The 22,437-nt window shown below is 39.6% G+C and overlaps 1 protein-coding gene across 3 annotated transcripts in view; it reads left to right on the top strand.

Annotated features, from left to right (window-relative positions):
• The window catches only part of NR3C2 (nuclear receptor subfamily 3 group C member 2), a 204,189-nt gene that overhangs the window by 3,225 nt on the left and 178,527 nt on the right, over nucleotides 1-22,437 (top strand). For 2 of the 3 annotated variants that reach the window (XM_082050436.1, XM_082050435.1), the window contains exon 2: nucleotides 1,346-3,110. In XM_082050436.1, coding sequence (XP_081906562.1) covers nucleotides 1,348-3,110 — 1,763 coding nt within the window. In that variant the 5' untranslated portion in view covers nucleotides 1,346-1,347. Of the gene's footprint in view, nucleotides 1-1,273; nucleotides 3,111-22,437 lie in introns of those variants that run through there. The other variant, XM_082050434.1, reaches the window with a different exon arrangement.

The following is a 22,437-nucleotide window of genomic DNA, read 5'->3' as shown; positions in this document are numbered from 1 at the left end:
AGTTTTAAAGTATATTTGCCTATTGATTATGTAGGAAGTTGGAAATTTACTGCTGTGGAAGAGGTCGCTACAGAGCTCATGCACCCGTGTAATGTTAGGCCTGTAACTGAAATTTTCTGGTGCGTAGTGGTTCTGAGGGTTAAAATTCACTTACATCCTAATTTGAAGCCTTAACTAAGTTTCCTGGTTTTCAGAAATGCTGGTCACTCACAGCTGCAATTGATTTCTCTAGGAATTAGGCTTGCTCAGCACTGAAGTCAGGCAGGTGATTATCAGGGAGTGACTTCATGTGAAAATAGGCACATCTGTCTGAAAATTTTAGGCTGTAGGAATCTGATTTGATACATACGATGATGTTCTAATACAAGTTGTGCTTGAGGGGGATGTAAGCATAGGGCCATAGTTTTGCATAAGGGCAAAGAAGTATTTGAGTAATTCATTTTAAGATTTTTGTTTTGTTTTTATAATTTTACTTAAAACAGCATTTTTAAGTAGTGTTAAATAAAGGGATTAAACACTAAACTAAATATTGAAAATTAATACATTCTGAAAGAAAGTATTTGTACAATATTGATATTGTAACTATTGGCACTTGAGTTTCTACAGTTATAACGATACTGTGAGCCAGTTCCTTAAAAAATATATATATGTATGACAGTTTCTGTTACTTATATGTAATTTTCAGAATAACCGAGGCTAGGTCATGCGTTTTGATCCCTGCATTGAGAGAGTGGCATACAGGATGGGAAGGATTTTTAGGGTCTGTTTTGGAACAAGGTTTACTTTTTTGTGCGTGTTCCTCTTGCTGGCTGCCACGGAGGTTTGCAGAATTACGGATCCATGCATCCCTGCCTCACTTGATGCCCCTCCTCTGTGCACTCAACTTTTGCACTACTACTCTCCCCACCCAGCCCACCCTTTGTGTCTCCTCAGGTGATTTTACAAGCAGTTTGTACAGCCATGAAGGGGCAAGTCAGCTGGCACCAGCCATGGGGCAGCAGCTGGCGAGAGTGGGTGGTGGTTGTGCTAACGTTGCCAAGTGGTTCTTTTTGAGGCAGGGAGCAATAATTGGGGTCTTTTCTAACTGCTGACCGGTCTTCTCTCGGAACCCATAGTGCTGTCATATCCATGAGACCTTTTCCCTTGGTTTGATTGAAATTGAACAAATGGTTGAGAGATGATGGATGGGGCAGGGAAACCAGGCTCTCAGGCAGACAGAGAGGAGGATAGAGTGAGCGGATACGCCTTGTTTCCTTAGGAAATTAGGAAATTTCCTTAGGAAGCCACACTGTCCTGTCATTTATTAATTTCACTTCTTTTTTTTTTGTGTGTATGTCTTTGCTAGTTATGGAGACAAAAGGATACCACAGCTACCCAGAAGGCTTAGATATGGAGAGACGGTGGGGTCAAGTTTCTCAGTCTGTGGAGTGTTCCTCTATAGGTGCTGGAGAGCAGACCAGTGACAGTAACTATATGGAGATTGTAAATGTAAGCTGCGCTGCTGGTGCTTTTGCAAACAGTGGTGCTCAAGGAAACAACAAAGAAAAACCTGAGCTGCTCTCCTGCCTGCAGCAAGACAGTGCTCAGCCTGGTGGTCTTTTGCCCTCTGACATCAAAACGGAAACGGAATCGAAGGAGCTGTCGGCGACGGTGGCTGAATCCATGGGTTTGTATATGGATTCAATACGAGACGCTGAATACCCCTATGATCAGCAGAACCAGGGGAGCCCGGGAAAGATCTACCAGAATGTAGAGCAGCTGGTGAAGCTCTACAAGGAGAACGGCCATTGCTCTTCTCCCCTTCACGGCACCAGCAGGCCCTTGAGGTCTTTGATGTCGGACTCTGGGAGCGCGGTGAATGGTGGTGCCATGCACGCTGTTGTCAAAAGCCCTATCATGTGTCAAGAGAAAAGCCCTTCAGGCTGCAGCCCTCAGAACATGGCTTCCTCGGTGTGTAGTCCTGCTGGAGTTAACTCTGTGTCCTCAACTACTGCTAACTTTGGGAACTTTGCCGTGCACAGCCCTATTGGCCAGGGAACCCCTTTGTCACGCTCGCCCAACGTTGAAAACCGGGGGTCTATGTTGCACAGTCCCGCGCACGTTAGCAGTGTCGGGTCTCCGCTTTCTAGCCCTATAAGTAGCATGAAATCACCAATTTCTAGTCCTCCCAGTCACTGCAGCGTGAAATCTCCCGTCTCAAGTCCTAATAATATCCCTGTGCGATCTTCTGTGTCCAGTCCTGCGAACCTGAACTCGAGGAGCTCCATTGCCAGCCCTTCAAATGCCAATAATAGGTCCACTCGTTCTAGTCCAGCAGTCAGCACTGTGGGATCCTCCATCTGTAGCCCTGTAAACAACTCTCTAGGCTTCCCGGCTTCTGGCACACCAGCGGGACCTAGCAGAAACCAAGATACCGTTCCCAGTCCAGAAACAAAAGACAAGAGTGCTCAAGACCTCACCTTCCCAAAAATGGAGGAAATGGAGAATGCCATCTCCAACAACAGCCAGATGAACCTTGTGCAGTTCATCAAACCCGAGCCAGATGGGTCGTTCGGCAGCGCATGCATTGGAGACAGCAGCAAAATAAATTCCGATTCCCCCTTTTCAGTACCAGTGAAGCAAGAGTCGGCCAAGCATCCTTGTTCTGGTGCCCCTTTCAAAGGGAATCAAACAGTAAACCCTTTCCCATTTACAGATGGCTCATATTTTTCTTTCATGGATGACAAAGACTATTACTCTCTTTCTGGGATTTTAGGACCACCTGTTTCTTCATTTGATGGAAGTTGTGAGGGTAGCGGTTTTCCAAATCCAGGCCTACCTGTGGGAATTAAGCAGGAGCCTGATGATGGCAGCTATTACCAAGAAAACAGTATCCCATCCTCTGCCATCGTGGGTGTAAATTCAGGTGGACAGTCGTTTCACTACAGGATCGGTGCCCAAGGCACAATATCCTTGTCGCGGCCGGTGGCTCGAGAGCAGGCGTTCCAGCACTTGGGCACCTTCCCTCCCGTCAGCACATTAGTGGAGACCTGGAAGTCGCATTCGGAGTTGGCATCCAGAAGAAGCGATGGGTATCCAGTTCTAGAGTACATTCCAGAAAACGTGTCCAGGTGAGCAGGCAAATTGCTTTATTTTTTCTTACCCCCCATCCCCCTTCATTAAACAAAAAAGACATGAATTAAAATGGGAACAGGGGTGGTATTTTTCAAGATGATGTCAAATTCTTTGTTTGCGTTTCAATTCTTATCATTAGATTTGCTGGGTTTTTGCTGTATTTTACTTTGCCTTTAATAAAAATGAAGTGCTGGCTTTAATATTTAAAAATAACATATTCTATTGTTGTTATATTTGAAAGTGTAGCTTTAGTATGTTTATGAGTTCTCGCTACTATAAATGTTGTTTTCCCCATAATGAAAGCTTAGTAAAATTGCTCTCATGTGTCCTATAATGGTTATTCCTTCTTAGCTGGTGCTCGAATTTGTTGTACCTCAGATGAAATGTTGAGATGAGAATAAGAAAATGATAATGCAAGGAATCTGTTTTTCTGAAGATGCATGGTTATAAATTTGCACCGGACTTTCGCTGGTTAAGTTTAAAAACTAAACCTTACAAGCCTGTGGCAACACATTATTTCTGTATTTTAACTGTAGGAACATTTGGTTTGTATATATAGAAAAATGCCTCCAGAAGGCGGAGGGATGTTAAAACTTGACGCATTCAAAAAGGATAAATGGATAAACTGATCTCCTCACTTTTGGTGGAAGAGAACTGTGCAAGTGTCATTTGAATTTGTGTTTCTTGGCTGGTTGGTGGAAGCATGTACTTCTTCAGCAAACAGGTGTTAATGTGTCTCATAAAGGACTCTTACTTTCATAAAGCTAGCTAGTTTCCTAGTCAATATTACAAGTTATTAAGCACATTTGACAGCATGACAGAGTTAGAACAGTTTGTGTTTTTGTGTGTCAAGCAGGCTCACCAGAGGTTTTGCCAAAGCTCAGTGAAACAGGCGATAACAGAATTTGCATTTACCTTTCTCCAGTCTTTTTTTTTCTCACCATGCGATATGCAGCTGCCCTCAGTGAATAAAATGCCTGCCTTATTCTTGGAGTGGGGTGAAGAGAATGTATGGTGTTTTCCGTATTTATATGATGCTAAATATTTCTGAAAAAACAGTGTTGCAGTGAAAAACATAATACCTAAAAAATAATGGTGCTTTCGAGGAGGGAAAACAGTGAATCTACCTGGGAGGAAAAAAATACATTAAGTATTTCCATTTTATTCTGAGACCTCTGCAATACCCTTACAATCTCCTTAACATTTTGCAAGCCATACTTCAATTTTTCTTTGGCTATTTCAAATATGGTCTCTAAAGAATGCACTTTTACATATATCTTTCTCAACTTGAAAGGGCTGTATCCCACCTTCATGCTGAACTTTGCATATAGCTGGATATTTTTTGTCATCCAGGCTTGGTTTAAATGTGGCTTCTTGGATCAAGGAAGATGAAGTCAGTGTTTCTTTTTCTAGTTATTTTAACTGTTGAAATTGTAATAAATTGCATTATTTGCATAGTGATAAAACTTCATCAGAAGACTAACGGAATGCCTGAAACTAAAGACCAAATATTTTACTGCCTTTGCAGTTGAGCACTGTTATTTGGGCAAGTAGCTCCTGCCACCCATAAGAGCTCTTGAGTAAGTGCTGCTTGCGCTAACTCAAGGTTGTCGTCCCTTGCAGGGCAGGCACAATAAACAGAGAAATACTGGTAGTAGTGTGGTTGTCATCAATAATTGTGTTTTGAATGGCAGTTTCTCTTAAGGCTTTTGAAGGAGTCTTCTGATCTGACATGAGTCCATGGTAGTTCTTCTCATCTCTTTACCTCTAGAGCAGTTGGTGGATAATCTGTGTCAGCAGGCTTGATGATGACACAGGCTTCATATACTTTTCTGTCTTTGTTCTCTAAGATGATATCTCAGTAAGATATACAGGTGAGCGAAGGTGTTACTTCACACAATTGAAATCCTGAAGTTTTTAGCGCTCAGAGCTATTACTGTGCGTGTGGAATTCTGCTCAGGTGACGGAGATCTGCAGGGTTGCAACACTTCAGACATCCTGATCTGTATTTCAGATAAGGACGTGTGTCATCATTTCTAATCTCTAACTCAGCCCCATTATTTAACTAAATGTTGCTCTTAATCTGCTTGGTAATGGCTTCATGCTGGCAGGTACAGCTGGGGACCTGTGCAAAGCCCTTACAAGTTCCAGGGTACATTGATGTAGAGGTCACTTTAGCAGCAGATTTGAATTACTAGGTGCCTGCTCAGATACTTGTCTGCTGAGGAGACAAGTCATAAAGACTCAACATGGGATGTCACACATATAAGAGTTCGCTCTTGCTGTTGAACCTCAAACTGAACTCTACCTTTCTCTTCATTTCTATGCCATGTTCCAGCTAAACCAGAGGAAATGGTGTGTGTTTGCTCATACTCCGAGGTGTTGTAATAAAGTGCATAGTTTAAAACCGTGTCAGACCCAGCATCATAAGGTGGGTTTCAGCTGTCCCATGGCAGCATGGCGTGGGGACTGCAAAGACTCTCTGCCTTCGTGTCATCAGAACAGCAGTGTCACACCTCTGGACTCTGCATCCAAACCAGATCTGTGCTACTTCCACTCAGTTTTTAGTTTTTTTTCATGACATGTCATCGTATGATTTGCAGACTTGTACAGCAAGTGATTGACCCGTCAAATCCTGCAATGCAGAGTTTCTGGTATCCTAAGTCTTCATCTTTTTTCAGGTATACTTATCCTGCAATATAAATTGCCACAAGCAAAGACTAAAGTCAAGGGAAAAAAGTAGGCTACGTTGTTCTCTAAAGCCGATAGACAACCAGCATTTAGTGTATCTACTTTTGGCAGCATTATTTTCTGAATCTCAACAGCGTACCCTGTTTAGACTGCTTCTGACTTGCAGCTTAAATGGTGAAAAGGAGTGGGTGACCCAAGAATCAAGTAGACTTTTCACATTGAGAATGAATCTTTAGAATATTACTGTAAAAAATTTACTCGTCTGTTAGAACATCATCTTTCTTGAGTCAGTTATACTTGCTGATAGTGTCCAATAAACATAGTTTAGTCATTAAAGTGCCTTGCTACCTTACTGCTTTTGCCAAGTACCCACTATCAACTAGAAAATTTCTCTTTTTCTCCTTTAGTTAGTTTTATTAGATGTCCACAATTATGGTTCTTTTTAAGTTAATTGATGGTAACTTTCTTTAGATTATTGGAACTCGTGGTGTTTGGGGAGCAAAAGCCTCTTAAGCAAAACCAAGTTGCCTTATTCTATTTAAAATATTTTTTCTTCTGCTAATATGCATGCAGAGCACATCTTTGTCTTTGAAAGATTTTTACATGTTTAATTTTTGACAGGATGAATCATACCTGTGTGTCTGTGTGTATAGATTCCTCCCCACCCTGCATGACATTTCTAAGAAATAATGGTTTCTAAAATAAATAATAGCAAAGTGGGCTTGAAAAATAAGGTATGCATGATAGTGTGATGGAAACCTGCACTAAGAATCTAGATAAGGTTTCACGTCAAGGTGGTAGCTCATCTGAATCAGGGTGCCAGCCTAAGCCTCATAATTGTGCCAACTACATAATTTTCAAAATGGCCTAGGAAAATGTCATGGTTGCTTGAAACAACAGTAAAAATTCAGGAGGGTGACCTTTCTACTGCGTTAGCTCTTGCCTAAAGCTTCTTCTGCAAATGTGCCTTTTACCTCTCATTTCCATATGAACTCATGTATGTACACATACATACTCCCTTTTCTCTGCAGTTGTGGCAGAAACAAAGGGCTGATACTCCTACTGTTGTTTCTTCCTGGCAGTTTCACTGGTGTAATGCAGTGCGAGATGAATTCACGAAGTTATCATGTGTTATTGTTAAAAAAAAAGTTTACTATTTTACCCTAAATTACATGTGTTTATTAATAATTGTTTCAGTTGTTGTCATCCAGACAAGGACATTTCAAAACATTATTTCGTTATATTTTAGGCTCTAACTTATCTCTGCTAAGCTCAGTTGGAAGACTGTCGTTGACTTCTTAGGGTTTTTTACGGTAAAATCTTTGATCAAACATTGACAGTATTTTAGGGACTTTTTATACTTAGCTGTTCCTGAGCCATTCCCATGGCTCAGGATTTTTTTTCATAGACCTTGCTTGTAGCAGTCCAGAAAAACCCACCCAACCTGAAACAAGAAAACAACCCAACAGCGTGGTCTTCATTTACGTGTAACCTTTGCTGGCTTGAATGTGTGATTCTGGTTAAAATCTGATTTCAGACTATTGCAAGTATTTTTGTAAATAAACTTCTATGTTAAATATTATCTAGAATAGTCTTTATCAGAATTATACCTGCCAGAGAGATAAAGGTCTGGTAAATATTATTTTTAGAATTTATGAATGGCCTTGACCTCTTGTTTGTTTGCTGATGGACTTTATGGGAAAAAGACTGAGCTGTTAAAATATTCTCTGTGCTTGGCAGGACTGTTTTCCCCTTTAGCTTCCCACAAATTTACTGTGCAAACTTTTTTCACCAATGATTCTTTCATATTGTAGACTGTAGCCTTAAATCGGTACTTTTTAAAAATTCCAATTTGAAAAGTTAGACTTGTTTTTTGTAGTTTATTGTATAATTTTGTCTAATCGTGATACAACAGGGACCTCTACATATGTAAGTCCTTATTTGTCATTAAAGACATTAGGAGTGTGTATTAATACGTCAGACCGGGAGGTCTAAAAGAGTACCAGCATGCATTTAACAGCCTTGTAGTTTCCATGGGTTTCCTTCTTGTTACTGTGTTGAGGGTGCTCCTGTTTTGTGGCTTTGCTTTTTTTATTGAGGAGTTCAAAATCTATGTAAAGTATCTTTTGAAAATATGACTGCTAATGATGCCTTATTTTCCCTTAAAATTACACATATGAATTGACTCCTGTGCTGTGACAGGGAGAAGTTCACATTGCTGAAAAATTATGTTCCATAAATAGGTGGATCTTCCAGTCTGAGGTAATAAGAGTTCTGTTGTCAATCCATATACTAATATCTAGAGGTTGGTTGTTTCTTTGTGTGCGGGTGTAAGTAATGTTGTGTATTACTAAAACATTTCTATTGCCAGTCAATACTGCAGAACTTTGCAGTACTTGGCTGTTGGAAATCATTTTTCCATAGTTTATTCTGATAATAGTTAATAAACATTTCCTAGCTTTTTTATCACTTTTGATGATACAGAATGTCACTGTGGTATCTTCTTTTGACCATTTCTTGAAAGATGGTAAGATAAGATAACCTTTGTGCACATATTTTTAGCAAGCAGAAGAAATCTTGGTTCTCCATATTCTGACAGTATGGATCAGTCCATTTTAATGAGGACTGGAAGACGGTGATGTCTGAAATATGTAGTGTATAAAAACATTCCCATCCTATTTTATGGGATATCTGTTGCAAATACACAGGTGTGTGGAGGGGTTGTTGCAGTGATATTAATACTCATGCAGCACTCATCTACGGAGGAAGTAAATTGTTAAGCTGTGATTGAAAAACCTGTCCTTACTCAACCAACACTTGGCATTAATGGAACTTAAACCTCCTGTGAAGTGCTCTGCTCAGTTGAATTGGATTTCTAGATACATGTTGGTGCTTCGCTGAACCCAGGCTTGAGAAGAGATTGGTGTTGGGTGTTGTTTGTAGCTGAACAATGTGGTGTTTGCAGTAGTGAAATACACTGTTGGGCTGGTTTTGCTCTTTGTTTGGGGGTGTCGTATGTGAGAGGCTGGTTGGGTTCCTGGTTCAGTTCACTCTGAAGCATTAAAACCAAGGACTGATGGATCAGCACAGCTTGGAGGGCAGCGTGATGTCACATGGGTACAAGAACAAAGTGAAGGGACAGAGAGGGAAGGGAGCCTATGAAATATCCGAAGTACGTGCCTCTGCTGAACGGGAATGTGTTGTTGAGCCGTAGTCTCTGCATTTGCATTTTCAGAGTATGCTTTCAGAAGACACTTTCTGGTTTTTATCTGTACATTTTATGCCTTCTAACAAAGTTGTAGGAGCTGGAGTTAATAATGGATTGATTCCACTCAAAACTTCTTGGAGTGCTGCGACTTCAGATTTAAACTATCAGAGGTCAGAAAATACTGCAGTTTAGCATGAATATGGAACCATAACTTGTTCCTTGGCGAATGTGTCTTACAGGATGGCTGTATAAGAGTGATAAAAATGGTCTAATGAGGAAACTAAAAACTTTTATCAGTTTTCACAGTGCTTGCTGCTCAGCAGGCAAATTACTTCAGCAACAGTCTCCTCCGAGTGAGAGAGATCTGTGGTGAAAAAGTGAGGAGTATGTCCGTTGTGTGCGATTGTCCAAGCCATTCAGCATTATTGGACATGTTTGAATGCACCTTAAATAAACCATTGCATGATTTGACTGCTTGCTGCCCTGCCTTACTAGTGCAGACCGCAGCAGAAAGTCACCGTCTGTTGGGTCGTCGACAAAGCCACCTCCTGCCCTCTCCTGCTGGAGCAGACAGGCTGACCTTGGAGGAAGGCACACTTTTTTAATTTATGCTCCAGGATCGTAGGTCAGGAAGTCCCTGTTGATCCATGCCAGCAGTTCCCAACGTAGCCGGCTCCAGCACCGCTGCTGGCAGCAGCTCTTGGCTCTGTGCCGGGCTGGAGACGTGCTTTTGGGAGGGGGCACCCCCTTGTCACACTTTGGAGCAAAGTGCATGCACATCCTTAGTAATGTGCATCCTTCTGGTCAGGAAACCTGCAGTTTTACAAAACCTTGAGAGCAGATTTTCTTTAAGGACAAAGTTTTCAAATAGACTATCTCTTTAAACGGGAAGCTTTGACCTTGTGTTTTGTTTTTGTTTTGTTTTGTTTTTGTTTTGTAACAGATTTATTAACATGGTTGACCAGTACTTAACGATGCGTTTTGTGAAAGGATGTAATCTAGGTGGTTGTCTTTCTCTACTTTACTGAAATCAATGCTGAAGCGTTGTTTGTTTTTTTTTTTTTTTAAAAAAAAAAAAACACACACACAAAAAAAATCAAAACCAACCAACCAAAAAAACCCACAACCAAAACCAAACAAAAGCACCCCCCAAAAGACAACAAAAAACTTGAACAACAAAAACCAGAAGAATAACCCACACAAAACCAAGCAAACCTCCCCTCCCTTACCCTTAACCCCCAGACACCCCACTCTACTCCCCCCCCCCAAAACCACCAACCAACCAAACCTTCAGAAAACCAAAACCAAGCTGTTGATGATTCTAGATTCTTAAAAGCATAAGTAACATTGCTTGTATCTATTCAGTATGTTAACAAGTATTTTTGCATGACACTATTTTGTTACTGAGTTGTGTTATAGCAGAAGTTCCCAGATTGTTGGTATGTCACAAAAAGATAACTTCAAGTTTAATTTTATTTCTTAAAATGTGAATTAAGATTCTGCACTACCATTAGAGTGCATTGTTAGCTGGTTGCTAAAGTGAATTTCTATAAATCTGCAATCTAAACTGCATGTTTTCTTCATGAAAAAAATTGTTAGCTTGAATTTCATATTTGGAGGTGGGGTAACTTAGGGTTAATATATATGTTGAGGTGTTTCTTTAAAAATAAGAAAGCAAACTTTGGTTGGAACATCTGAGCAGAAACAGAATCCAATATTTGTGGATAATATGTAAAATGGCTTATAGGAATTTGTACGCTCTCCTAAGATGCATGGGTACGCTGCTGATTGTGGTTAGTGATAATTAATAATAGATCAAAGAATTACAGCCCTGAGGTTAAAAAGCAAATTGTTAGAAACATTGAGCAATTAGTCTGAAATTTTTATATTGCTTCACTCATTTGTATTCTCTCTTCTTAACAATACTTTCTACTTGCATCTGGAGGTGAAATAACTTTTTGAATGGGTTTTCAGGCTAAAATTTGAACTGGATGCATGAGTCTCTTCTATTTTGCTTTTCTTTCTTTGTCTGCTTTCGAGAGGCGCTATCCCAAGTTTCTAAAAGTGGTGCCTTTCTAAAACCCATGCTCTAGCAATTAAGTTTCTGAAAAAGATATTAAAAAAACCCCAAAACACCTGCTATTTTTAATTGTTTTCTGATTCTTTTGGATTCAGGAAAATATCTTACTTCCATTTATGTGTCTGTGTGACCCTTTCAGGTTGGTATTCCATCTGAAGTCTACAAAATAAACATGTATTTTAGAGGTTTATTTTTGGGCAGTGTAATCTCTCAGTGGTCTGAGAGTTTTTAATCACAGGTCAGAATTGGCAAGTAAGCGGCTACATTTGTCCCGACTGGGATTTCAGCTGTTCTAGTTGCCAAACTATAGGGTCTTGCAAGCATTTTTGACAATGTTTTTTCAAAATACTACATTGTGCTGATGTGATACTGCAGTTCTGCGAAACCTGTAGCTACAGGACTTCATTTCTGTCATTTTTTTTCTGCCCCTAACTCCTGAGGGATTGGGGTGGAGGATGCACTGAAACAGTCCTGGTCTCGGCTTTGGCATCCCCAGGGACGTTGGAGCAGTTCTCCAGGCAGAGAAGTGTTCTGCTCCATTAATTTTTAAGTCATGCTTTGCTTCTTGACAGCAGATTCAGGCCATTATAGGAAAAGGGGCAGCCACTAAGTCTCCCCAATACGTGGCCGGGCTGATGGGCCTGCGGTGCCCTGCCCTGTCAGGCAGCCGCCTTGCGCAAGGCGGCCATGTCCATGTACCCGCCTGAGTGCGTCACCTGGCCTGTCCTTACTGGACCTGGGCTCTTGCGGCCCTTTGGGAACATGGGTTTCACAACTGGAAAAAATCAATCGTGTTTGTATATTTAGCTCTTCACTGTTGCAGGTAAGGGAGCGGGGAGGGGGCTCTTCCGTATTGCCTGTTCCCAACATGGCGTCTTGTCTGACTGAAGCAAAGACAGAGGTGACACCCGGCCTCTCAAATAAGTTTTGTGTTTTTGCCTTCGAACTAAGAGCAGGAATCGGTTGGCTTCTGGAAGCTCTAAGGTTGGGGCATCAGGACAGGAACCTTTATTTTTTACCTCAGGAGGGCTGAGATCAAATATGAACTGCTCCAGAAGGCTGGAGAGCTGACTTGTAGCATTGCTGAAGGCTTGTCTCTCAAAACCTGTCATGCACTTCAGCATTTTTGAAGACTGGAGTGCCAGGCACCTTGCAAATTAAGGTGGGTGGGAAGTTTGCACTGTTTCCAGGCAGACTATCTGAGCTGTCAGCTTCATTATTTTAAAGTAAATTAAATTTGTGCTAGAGAGTGCAATATGCTTAGAGCAGTTAGGGAGCTTTTCCTCTCATGGTGGGTTCAGATCTGCTTTGCTAGATGTAACTTCCAAACTTGTTTGGGTAGGTTAAAAACAGCCAAACAACCAACCCACACGAAAACCAAACAAAACCAAACCCAACAGAAACAAACCAAAACAAAACAGGGCTTTGCACAGGTGTTGATCTTGGGATGTGTGAAAACTTTCTGGCAACTGGAGTCTCATTTGAAGATGATACAGTATCATAGTAGCCATGTCTAAGAATCAAGGTTAATTTTTTTTTTTTTAATCCTTTAATAGAAAATTGGGATTACCCCCCAGCTGGTATCTTGTTTGCTTGTTTGAGTTTGTTTGTTTGTTTTCATTTTAAATTACTTTGTTTATTTTTGAGCACGAAGGCTTTCTTAAGTTAGTGATTGAAAACCAGTGTTGGCTAATAAAGTTTCCTTAAGGATTGGAAAAAGTTACTGAATTTGACTGGCTCATCAAAATTCTGCATTGAACCTTTGTCTCCGACTGCCCCACTGTAAAATACATCAGGTAAAACCACATTGCTGCAGGATTAGCTCTACAAACCCTGTACAGCTTAACCATGCTCTTTCTTCACACACACAGTGGCAAAATGGAATAATTTCAGTGGGTTTGATTAGGATGTTTAAATGCTTATTTTAATCTGAATCCGTGTAAACTAGCTGGAAGATGAACAAAGTGGGGGGGTTAGACGTGTCAGCTTCTACTCAGCGTATGGAAGTAAATATTGGAAACGGTCCAGAGCTTTATGACTGCTGCCAACTAATGACATAAGATAATGTTGCAGTGAAACAATGCACTTGATTTGTGCTTGTTTCCCAACTAACCTTTCTGTTTCTTGAGACCACTTGGAATTTATGTTTTTGAAGATTTGACAGTAAAAAAGCAGATTAGGCATTGAAATTTTTGACTGATGAAATATGCGGTAATGACAACTTCAAACTGTACAAGCAGATAATGAAGTAAAGGACTGCTACTCATTTTATATTAAACCCATTTGGTGGAAGAAGCAAGGAGGATGGGTGTTTGGGGTGGACATGTTATTTTAAAAGGGAAGAAAAAGATCAGAGGAGCTGATTTATGGAGAAATACAAGTGAAAAGAGTGAGTTGCTGATTTACTTTTTTTTTTTTTCCCTTGGGACTAAAACTGCAGCCATTGTGGGTCTGCATATTATCTTGCATTTCTTTCCTCACATAAACAAGAATTAACTGTATGCAGGAGGCTACTAAAAGACTTGGTAGGTTTGCGTTAGCATTTTTATTTGGATCAGAAATGTGCCTTTCAAGTGAACCTTCTGGTTGCCCCCATTTTCTGTGGTGTGGTTTGCATAGTGGGGCAGTTGAGGAGTGGAAAACCAGATGCTTCTTAGCTCAACGTGAATGAAAAAAAAGTGCTCCAGGAACCACCTGAGGCACTTCAGCCCCCAATAGTTTCTGTCCATGGGACCCCACCGGAGCTGGCCTGAAGCACAACTCTTGCAACCCTGTAGAGTGGATAGTGGATCCCAAGGACTGACCGCTCCTCTCTGTAGATCTACTTGTCTTGCACCACACTGCCAATATTATAGATGCTGCCTGTGTCCTAATTGCATTTTCACCTGTTAACTCAAGCATTTGTAATTGAAAAAGGATTCGGGGTTACAGGCAGAGGAAATTATTCCACAGAAAAATGGGAGGCACTGTTGTCAGCAGATGTATTTGTTTACAAGTCGTGTCCAGAATCAGCAGAGTATTCACTTTTCCTTAACTCTAAATACCTTACAACCAACTGAATAAAATCCTGGAAGTAGGAAATGAAACTGAAGTGACAAATAGGCTGTATCCTGTTTTTTTCGTTAGTGAATTTCACTTCTTTTGAACTGAGCTTGTTGAAAGATCTAGGTACAGTTTGCAGATCTTCTCATATTTGTTATAATATTATATCTGTAAAGGGAAACGAATTGTTTTTATTGACGCAGTTTCATAGTAGTATTTACAAGCAGCTAGAACTTATACAAACAAATTAAAAAACAACATTATTTTTTCAGGAAAAAATACTTTGTGGGTCAATAAATTTTTGTAAACCCTATTGATTTGCAGATAATTATATATTGCACATGTCTGATAAATTAATTTTAATATGAGGCTGAATTGAATAGGTGATATATGAGTGACTTGTAAATAACTTACAGCCATTAAGTCTATTTAGATAGGTTTATAACCTTTTTTTTCCTATATCTTTTTTAATTTCTACTGAATCAGCACTATAATACCAGGATCCAGATGAATTTTGAGCTCATTTACTACCTTCTAAAGAGGAGCTTTATGCTTTTCTTACTTTCATACACTCCATACTGTGATGAACAAGATACTGCCATGTCCTCCGCCATTGTTCTCTGTCCTTTTACCTGTATTAGCCATTTCCATGATCTCAAGATGCTTCAGGTTCTACTTGCTTTAGCACAAACACCTGATATTGTGCTTATTAAAAGAAAGTCTTACTGAGGTTATAGCAGTGGTCCTGGGGACTCCTCTACACCAGTGCCAGTAGCATGTAGGTTTGTAGATCCTTCCAAATTCTCAGACTACCTGAGGCTTTTTGCTTGTGCTGGATCTGACTCCACAGGAAGAGTTACTGCTGATTGGGATGTGTATTGTTTTTTTCCTGTCATGTGGTGTACCCCAAACTCAGGTGATACTGATACTGGTGTGACAGAAATCAGTAAGTTCATAGAAATAAATGCAATATTCATGCTGAGCATAAAAATATTTGGAACCAAATAGGAATGAGCTTGAGATCAGGAATGCAGAAGAATAAGAAATATTTAAATTTAATGAAAAAGAAGGATTATAGGAGCAAGGAAAATAGGAAGTATTGTCACAAGAGGATATAGATCCTAGGAAAACTTGTCTTTCTCTGACAAGACTAAAAATTGAGAACATTCAACATCTGATAAATTACGTTTACAAGATACAGCTTTGACTGATGTTTATAGATGTGTTTCATGTAATCAGTTTGAAAGACAGCAGTAAATACACAGATGTTTCCCATTTACTGTTTTTGGTACAATCTAGTTATTTGTCTGATGATTTACACGGGCAGGTTAAGGTGCTGTGTACCTCTGTACTAGGCATGAGAGCTGATCACTGAACATGTTAAATTGTCCACTGTTCAGAGGGCAGGAATGTAAAAATCATTTGCCATTTGTAGAAGACCGTGTGTTAATGTTTTGGCTCTTTTTTTTTTTTTTTTTTTTTTTAATTAAGAATACATAAAATCAAGCAAAAGAGCAGAACTTTTTGTTTATCTCAGTTAGTTTGCCTGCGCTGCCCTCAATGTCCAATATACCAGTGGTGTTGCAAATGTTACATATCCGACTCTTAATTAAATTCTATATTACATCAGGTCTGTGGATTAGGAAAGTGAGATGTCAAGAGTAAATTTAGGCTGAGGCTTCTCGGCCAAGTCCTCAATGCTCCCACCAGTAGCTTAGTATGAATTAGTGTTTCTTTAAAGGCTGAAAGTAAATATTGAATAGGGTTTCCTAGCAACATTTGTAAGGTTAAGTAAAAATCAGATCTGCCAGGTATTGCTTCCAGAGCACACTAGTCTTTCTATTTCAAACTTTATACTTTTGATACATTATCTGCAGTAGGAAATGCTCAACAGAATCTGATAGTTTTGTAAATAAATAATTTTAGAGAGTGCTATGTCTGAGGATGAGTCAGCTGAAATATTGTTCTTACTTTTGGACACAGGTTTTCTTTTGCTGTGTATTTGTACTGTGCCTAGATTAATGGGGACTAAACTTACTTGACTTCTGCAAGTATTAGCTGTGTACATATGTATATGTATATAAAAACTACAACAAAAATAAAACCAGTAGGTATCTTCCACTGTTTAAACTTGCTAAAAAAAGTTCTTATTTCTTGTTGGTTTTGTCAAAGTAAAAAAATAAATCATTTGCATGTCCAAACTGGTCTCTTGAGTTTGCAGTTGTCTAAGACAAAAATTTCTTCCAGAAATCTTGAGTTTTCTTGAACTTTGATTTGTAGTTACAGGAGAGAAGATCAGCATGAATATTTTCTACAGTGACATAAAAACAGTGAACTCATATTCTTTTAGCCTGTTCAGTAAATTGCATGCAAGGGTCTCCGCAGAAACTTTGGATGCGTTAGAGGTGTGTATGGCTAAGGTCTGCCTGTTCTGGGTAGGATAGTTCCCCCTTGAGAAACATAACAGCCAAAGCTGGAATTTAGGTTAGCCTAGGACAGATAGATAGATAGTGGAGGGGAGCAAGGAATGGAAAAATTTGGTTGGCTGCTTCCAGTCCTAAGTTTTTGAGTCTATAAATAGAGTCTATCAGAATATTTCTAGTTCTGGGGAAAGTCAGCTGCTGTGCTGGGGATTGGCTGTGCTCCCAGAATGAGGAGGGGAAGGGAGAAAAAAAAAAAAAAAAAGTATGATAGGAGGCCTATTGAAAATCCACCAACTGACACCAGTGAAATTAAGAAATTGGAAGATCCTGTATTTGGGCTTCAGTTTATTTTTCTGCAGCCTGTGTCAGTACTGGATATTCTGCAGAGTGGCTCTGTCTGTAGCCTAGTACGAACTTCTAAGTTAACTGGGCGCAGGAGATAGGTCCACATGCAGCACCTGACAGGGTTCGTAGTTCAAAAGCCAGGACTAAAGCCTGATGTCAAGAATGGATACACGAAGCAGCATATTATCCTCATTTCATGCTGCAGTGGTTAGCCTGGACACACTGCCCTCTCTTTGGGTTAGATGCAGTATATGAAGGGAGATGGAGAAATGAAAACAAAAGGTGAATTTGGAGATAATATAATTAAGTTATCAGGTAAACTATGACTTCTAAAAATAAAAATAGGAGGGTCTTGCTGATAATTTAATATGTAAACTAGTTGAAATACATTATGATACCAGAACCAGAAACTTAAGGGAATCTTGATGAGCTTTGCAAACAGTTAAGATGCTTTCTAGGAAATACATGCTTGAAAAATATTCTGAGTTGAGATTCAAACACAATGTACAACTACAGTATAAATAACTAGTAAGTTTAAAAATTATAGTATTTTTAGAAAGTTCTTACAGTAAAATATAATCTTTCAGCAAAACTTCTTAGCCCCCGTGTAACTACAGAAGGATGATCCTTCACACTGTAAGTGGAAGAAGTAGCTTTGGACAAATGAATAGCTTTATGCATGTAAGCTGAGCCAGACTACTCAGATGAGCATTTATTCACATGTCAGAGTTTATAGGAGCTGAAATTATCTGAACAGCAAATGAGCTTTTTCAGCATTGAACTAATCCCAGAAAAATCTGTGCCTACGTTGAAAATAAAAGTGTTCCTGACGATGTTCTGCTGCTCAGGCTTTGCTGCCAGCTTGTTTTGTTTTGTTTTGGTTTAATTTATCATTTTTCAGATACTGGGAAAAGTGATTATATTGAATGTTTAAGGCAGAAGGTGAAGGGATAAGAGTAGCATCAGTGCTTCTAAGAGGTGCACGCTGCCTTTTGATGCCTGCTGCTGTCATGGATCAGTAAGATGCTTAACTTGCTGCTTCTAGATTTCCATAAACATTGGGTAGTTAAAACACTGATGTGTTTTTTGTTGTTGTTTGGATTTTTTTTACCTTTTAAAAAATAAATTTAATAATGTTTGTTCATGTTTGTGTTTGTAATAAACTGTGAAGTGTGAAACTTATAAGGCATTTTTAACGCTATTGCATCAGTAAGTACTTCAGTTTGTCTTTCTTCATTGGAATAAAATCTCGCACGAACTGGTATCCCTGGCTGTCTTATTAAACTTTGTTATTTAAATATTAATAAGGGAGAACAATTTTAGACATACTTGAGTGATTTTAAATGGGCAGGCATAGGTAAAATTTTCTTCAGACACTCAGCAAAAGGCAAGCATTTTGTTTTTGAGGAAAAGAGGTTAATAGATACTTTGTTTTTGACAGTTCTTGGAGAAAATCTAGCAAAATGGTAAAAAGCTAATATTTTGTCTCATTCGGATATGGGAAAACAGCTCCTTGAAAAAAAAACTTGCTACTATTTGAATAAACAAGGAAAATCTGTCAGAGGGCTGAAATCTGCCCTTGTGAAAGTTGATGACCGTTCCTGTTCGCTTTCCATAGGGCTAATATTTCACTCAGCATTTTGCCAGAGGATGGCTGTGGTAATTAAAACTCAAATTCATTGTGAGCAGTGAGTAGTATTGTGGAGAAATGCTGAGGAACAGCTTATTGCTGGAGAGAGGGGAGTAGAATCAACCTATGTATGGCCAAGGTAGATTTAAGTTGGAATAATGCACTAAGTCTAAGAAAACACTCAGTATCAGCTATCTCTGTTGGAAAGGCTCCAGGAATATTTCAGCTTACAATTTATTTGTCAAAAACTGAGAAATTGGAAACAGAAGATAAACAACTTATTAATATTTTATTTCTTTTTTTCCAGGTAATTTTCTGTCATGTATTTGGAAACTTTACTGAAAGATTAGTCTCATTTGAGGAAGCAGCTCAAAATTCATGTTAACTATTCATTGTGCCACTGGATAATGTAGAAACCAGTGTGATAAACTGATCTTGAATTAGACCAGAAGAGAGTTCTAAAATGATGCTTGTAAATAGGTTTCATGACAGTGGATGCTTTGCTTCTTTCCAGAGCAGTACATTTAAGATGTGTGTCACATTCCCCCTGAAAAAAAAAAAAAACCTAAGCAAACCCCCGAAAACCCTCAAACCAGCTCTGGATTTAACAGTGGTTTATAATCCCCATTTTCTGAAATATTGTCTGCTCCAGGTTTTAGAAGCAGGCAGAATTGTGTCTTTAGAGAGAGGATTTGATCTCGCATCAGTCTGAGTCCTGACAGCTCCTCCGTTGCTGGATGCCTGATCTGGCAGCAAGTCTCCTGCATGGAGCTTTTCATTGGCACTAGTGGCCCTGTTCACATCAGTGGGACTGCCCGTATACAAAGGCTTTGATTAAGGCACTGCAGGTTGGAAGTTTCCAATGTTTCTAACGTACATTAACTGGTTTATATTATGCTTTTTTTCCTGAGTTGTTCTGACACTTTGATTCTTGTCATGCACAGCATGCATCTTTTCACACTTGCTATCCCTGACTGTGGTGGCTTGAATCCTTCACTGTTTTGTGATTAATTGTAGAGATACAAACATTATCAAAACAAAATCCCCGAAAGGCCTCTTGTAAAAGATCTGCCTGGGTTTTTGATTTAGCTGCCCCACAAATTACTTATCTGGTGGCTGTGTGGTTTTCAACATCCTGCTAAATTTGGACCAAGTCCATGAAATACTTTCTGCAGTATCTGGGGAATAGAAAAGCTTAATAAGTTATTTTGTCCATTGCTTGGGTCAAGCCTTTCAAGAGATGGCAGCGCTGAGTGTTGAATCTGTTAAGTACAAATTGGTGGGTGTGCAGGATCATGGCTTGTATTGTCAGTTACTGTATTAGGGTGTTCAGTACAGATTTTCAGGTGTTAGAGGTCCAATTTTTGTCTTTTAGATATGTGTAAACTCAAACTACAATTGTAGCTATAGAGGAGAAAATTGTGAGGCAGGTGAGAAATAACATGGCAAGGAAAGTGCTCTGCATTAGCTCTTTCATGCATTGCTACATGTGGTGGCTTTTTAAAACAGACTTTATCCCTTGGGATCTAATAAAAGGCTAGAGAGTTAACTTGGTTTATAAACCTGTTTGCTGTATTATTTAGGGATTCAAAGGGAAAAGGTCAAAGAATGTCTCCTATGTTATCAATTCCTCAATGGGAAACCATATTAAAAACTAGAAAATATAATACTATATGATTTAGAAACACAATATATAATGTGGGTTGAGAGACAATTACTGTGCTTTATTTCTCTGTATTTTCCATTTTACTGAATGCTTTTCAGCAACAATTGGGTTTTGGCTGTAATGCTATTCGTAGCAGTTTCGTGAAACTGCACAGCACATTACTGTGGTGTACCAGAGAAAATCAGCTCCTCACTACATTCGTAGAAGTCATATTACAAAAAACTCTTACTATCGGTTTATGTAGGTAACAGTGGTTTTTGTCTGTATTTATACCATTTTGTGAAATCCCCGTGATAAGTTTTAAAGCGGTTTTAAGGTGAATGTATTTTACATACCTTGTCTGTAATTTTTCTGTTATTAATTTAAAACTGTCAGATTTTATTGATGTACAGTTACACAGAACATGTCTGTTTCTCATGAAATCTCGTTGCCTGGGATGCAAATATTGAAGGAACTGGTCTCATATATCTAAGTCTTCAGCAGCTAAGCTTGACAAGAAATTAAAGGTGAATTGGTTGTAAGTGTTTAACAACAGAAACATGTTTATTGTCAGTATCTTTCTTGGCATTAGTATATTTGTGTAACTAAGTTGGTCTTAGAAAAGTTTGGCAGATTGGGTTAAAAGAGGAAGTTTGTGTTGCTGTCAGGTGGTGTTTTATGCCAGGAACTTGGGATACGTGTGCTGAAGAACTAATGTACCACTTACATGTGATTTGAGACAAAATGTATGGCAGAAGAGGGGCTGAGAGACTTGTGTTAAGATTGACTATTAGTAGAAAGGATTAAGGTGTACTTCCAACAAAGAAGTCAAATGGATATGTTTGGAGTAAGTGGGTAGACATCTTAAAAGCATATTGTAATGTGTGGCAGTTTTCTGCCTCTGTTTGGCTACTGCTTAATGCTGTTGCAGGAAAATCAGAAGTAAATGAAAATCAGAAGTAAATTGTTTTTCCTTCCTGGAAGGTTAATTCCAGGCATTCCCAGTGATGTGCTGAAGGTACTTGAAGTAATCACGACCAGCCCTCCTCATCCTCAACATCCATGAGAACGCAAGTCGTGCTGATGGGCTTGGGTTAGTGAGGCAGATTTTGCCGCTGAGTGCTACTAACTTCTGGAAAGTTAGAATGAGAAGGGGTCTGCTTTGTCCTTTGGAACCACTTAGAAACCTCTAGAAAGGCTGGAGGTGTTTCTGGTGCTCTCTTCTGGGGGAGACAGAAGTTTTAGAGACAAAGAGCATGTGTGGGAGGTGGGATGCAGTTTTGGCATGGAAGAGGTTGTCTAAATCTGGGCAAGAGCCCTGTGATTTTTTTTTATGATGGACTTGTGCATGTTTTGACTGAAGTGGGCAAACCAGATAAAGAAGGTTGCTAATGACTGCGAGTAACTCAGGATAAACAGTGCTGAAATGGAGTCCGTATTTATTCTGAGATCTGCATCCCAGAAATTTATCTTTTGGTCCTGTCTGTGTGTATGGATTTCCCACTTTCTCCTTCTCCTCGTTCACTGGCGGCTGAGAGTTGCTGTCAGGAGGAGCTCGTTATCTTCCACCATCTGACAGAGGAATATAAGGGGACTCTTGGCCGAATACGACCTTTGTGAATGGTGTCCCTTTATCATCATCTTCAGTTACGGCTGTGTATGTTCCCACACGCGTTCCTTCAGGTTTCACTACTGGATTAATGTCATGATGGTCTTTTAATCAGACCAACAAGGAACAGGTCTGTCCAGATTTTCTGGTCTCATCAGGAAGGCTTTAAAGGACTTTGCAGCAAAAGCAACCCTGGGTGCGCTTACTTGACTTAGCAGCAGCAAGGGCAGAGCACGCTGATCCATCTGTACAGGCTCCTCTGCATTTTCAAGGTGTCCAATCTACTGTCCTCCTTCAGAAAGGAGGATGAGAAGCAATGAAGTAGTTTTGGTGTGATCTAGCTGTCAGGAATTTTCACGTGTGCTGGGTCTGAAGCGCAATGCAGGTGTCTTCCCTACCAGTAAAGCAAAATACATGCCCTGAAGTCTCCTGCTAGTCTTAGGTCTGATGCTTCTCTGTAATCAACTGGAAATTTTGGATACAAAAAAATGTTACTATTTATTATACCAAGAGATTCTGCATTGATGTGTGGGTATATATTTAAAAGATACTCCTATCTGTTTTTCTGGCAGGGGTGGGATGAGGGTGCAACCTCTCCGTGCCACATTCTGCACAAGAGCTCCTGGGCACTGCACCCTGTTTCTGCCACG

Source organism: Streptopelia decaocto (genome assembly GCF_964273445.1).
Source record: "Streptopelia decaocto genome assembly, chromosome: 4".
NCBI classification, from domain to species: Eukaryota; Metazoa; Chordata; class Aves; order Columbiformes; family Columbidae; genus Streptopelia; species Streptopelia decaocto.
Note: the sequence above shows the minus strand (reverse complement) of the source record. Positions and strands in the feature narration are given on the sequence as shown.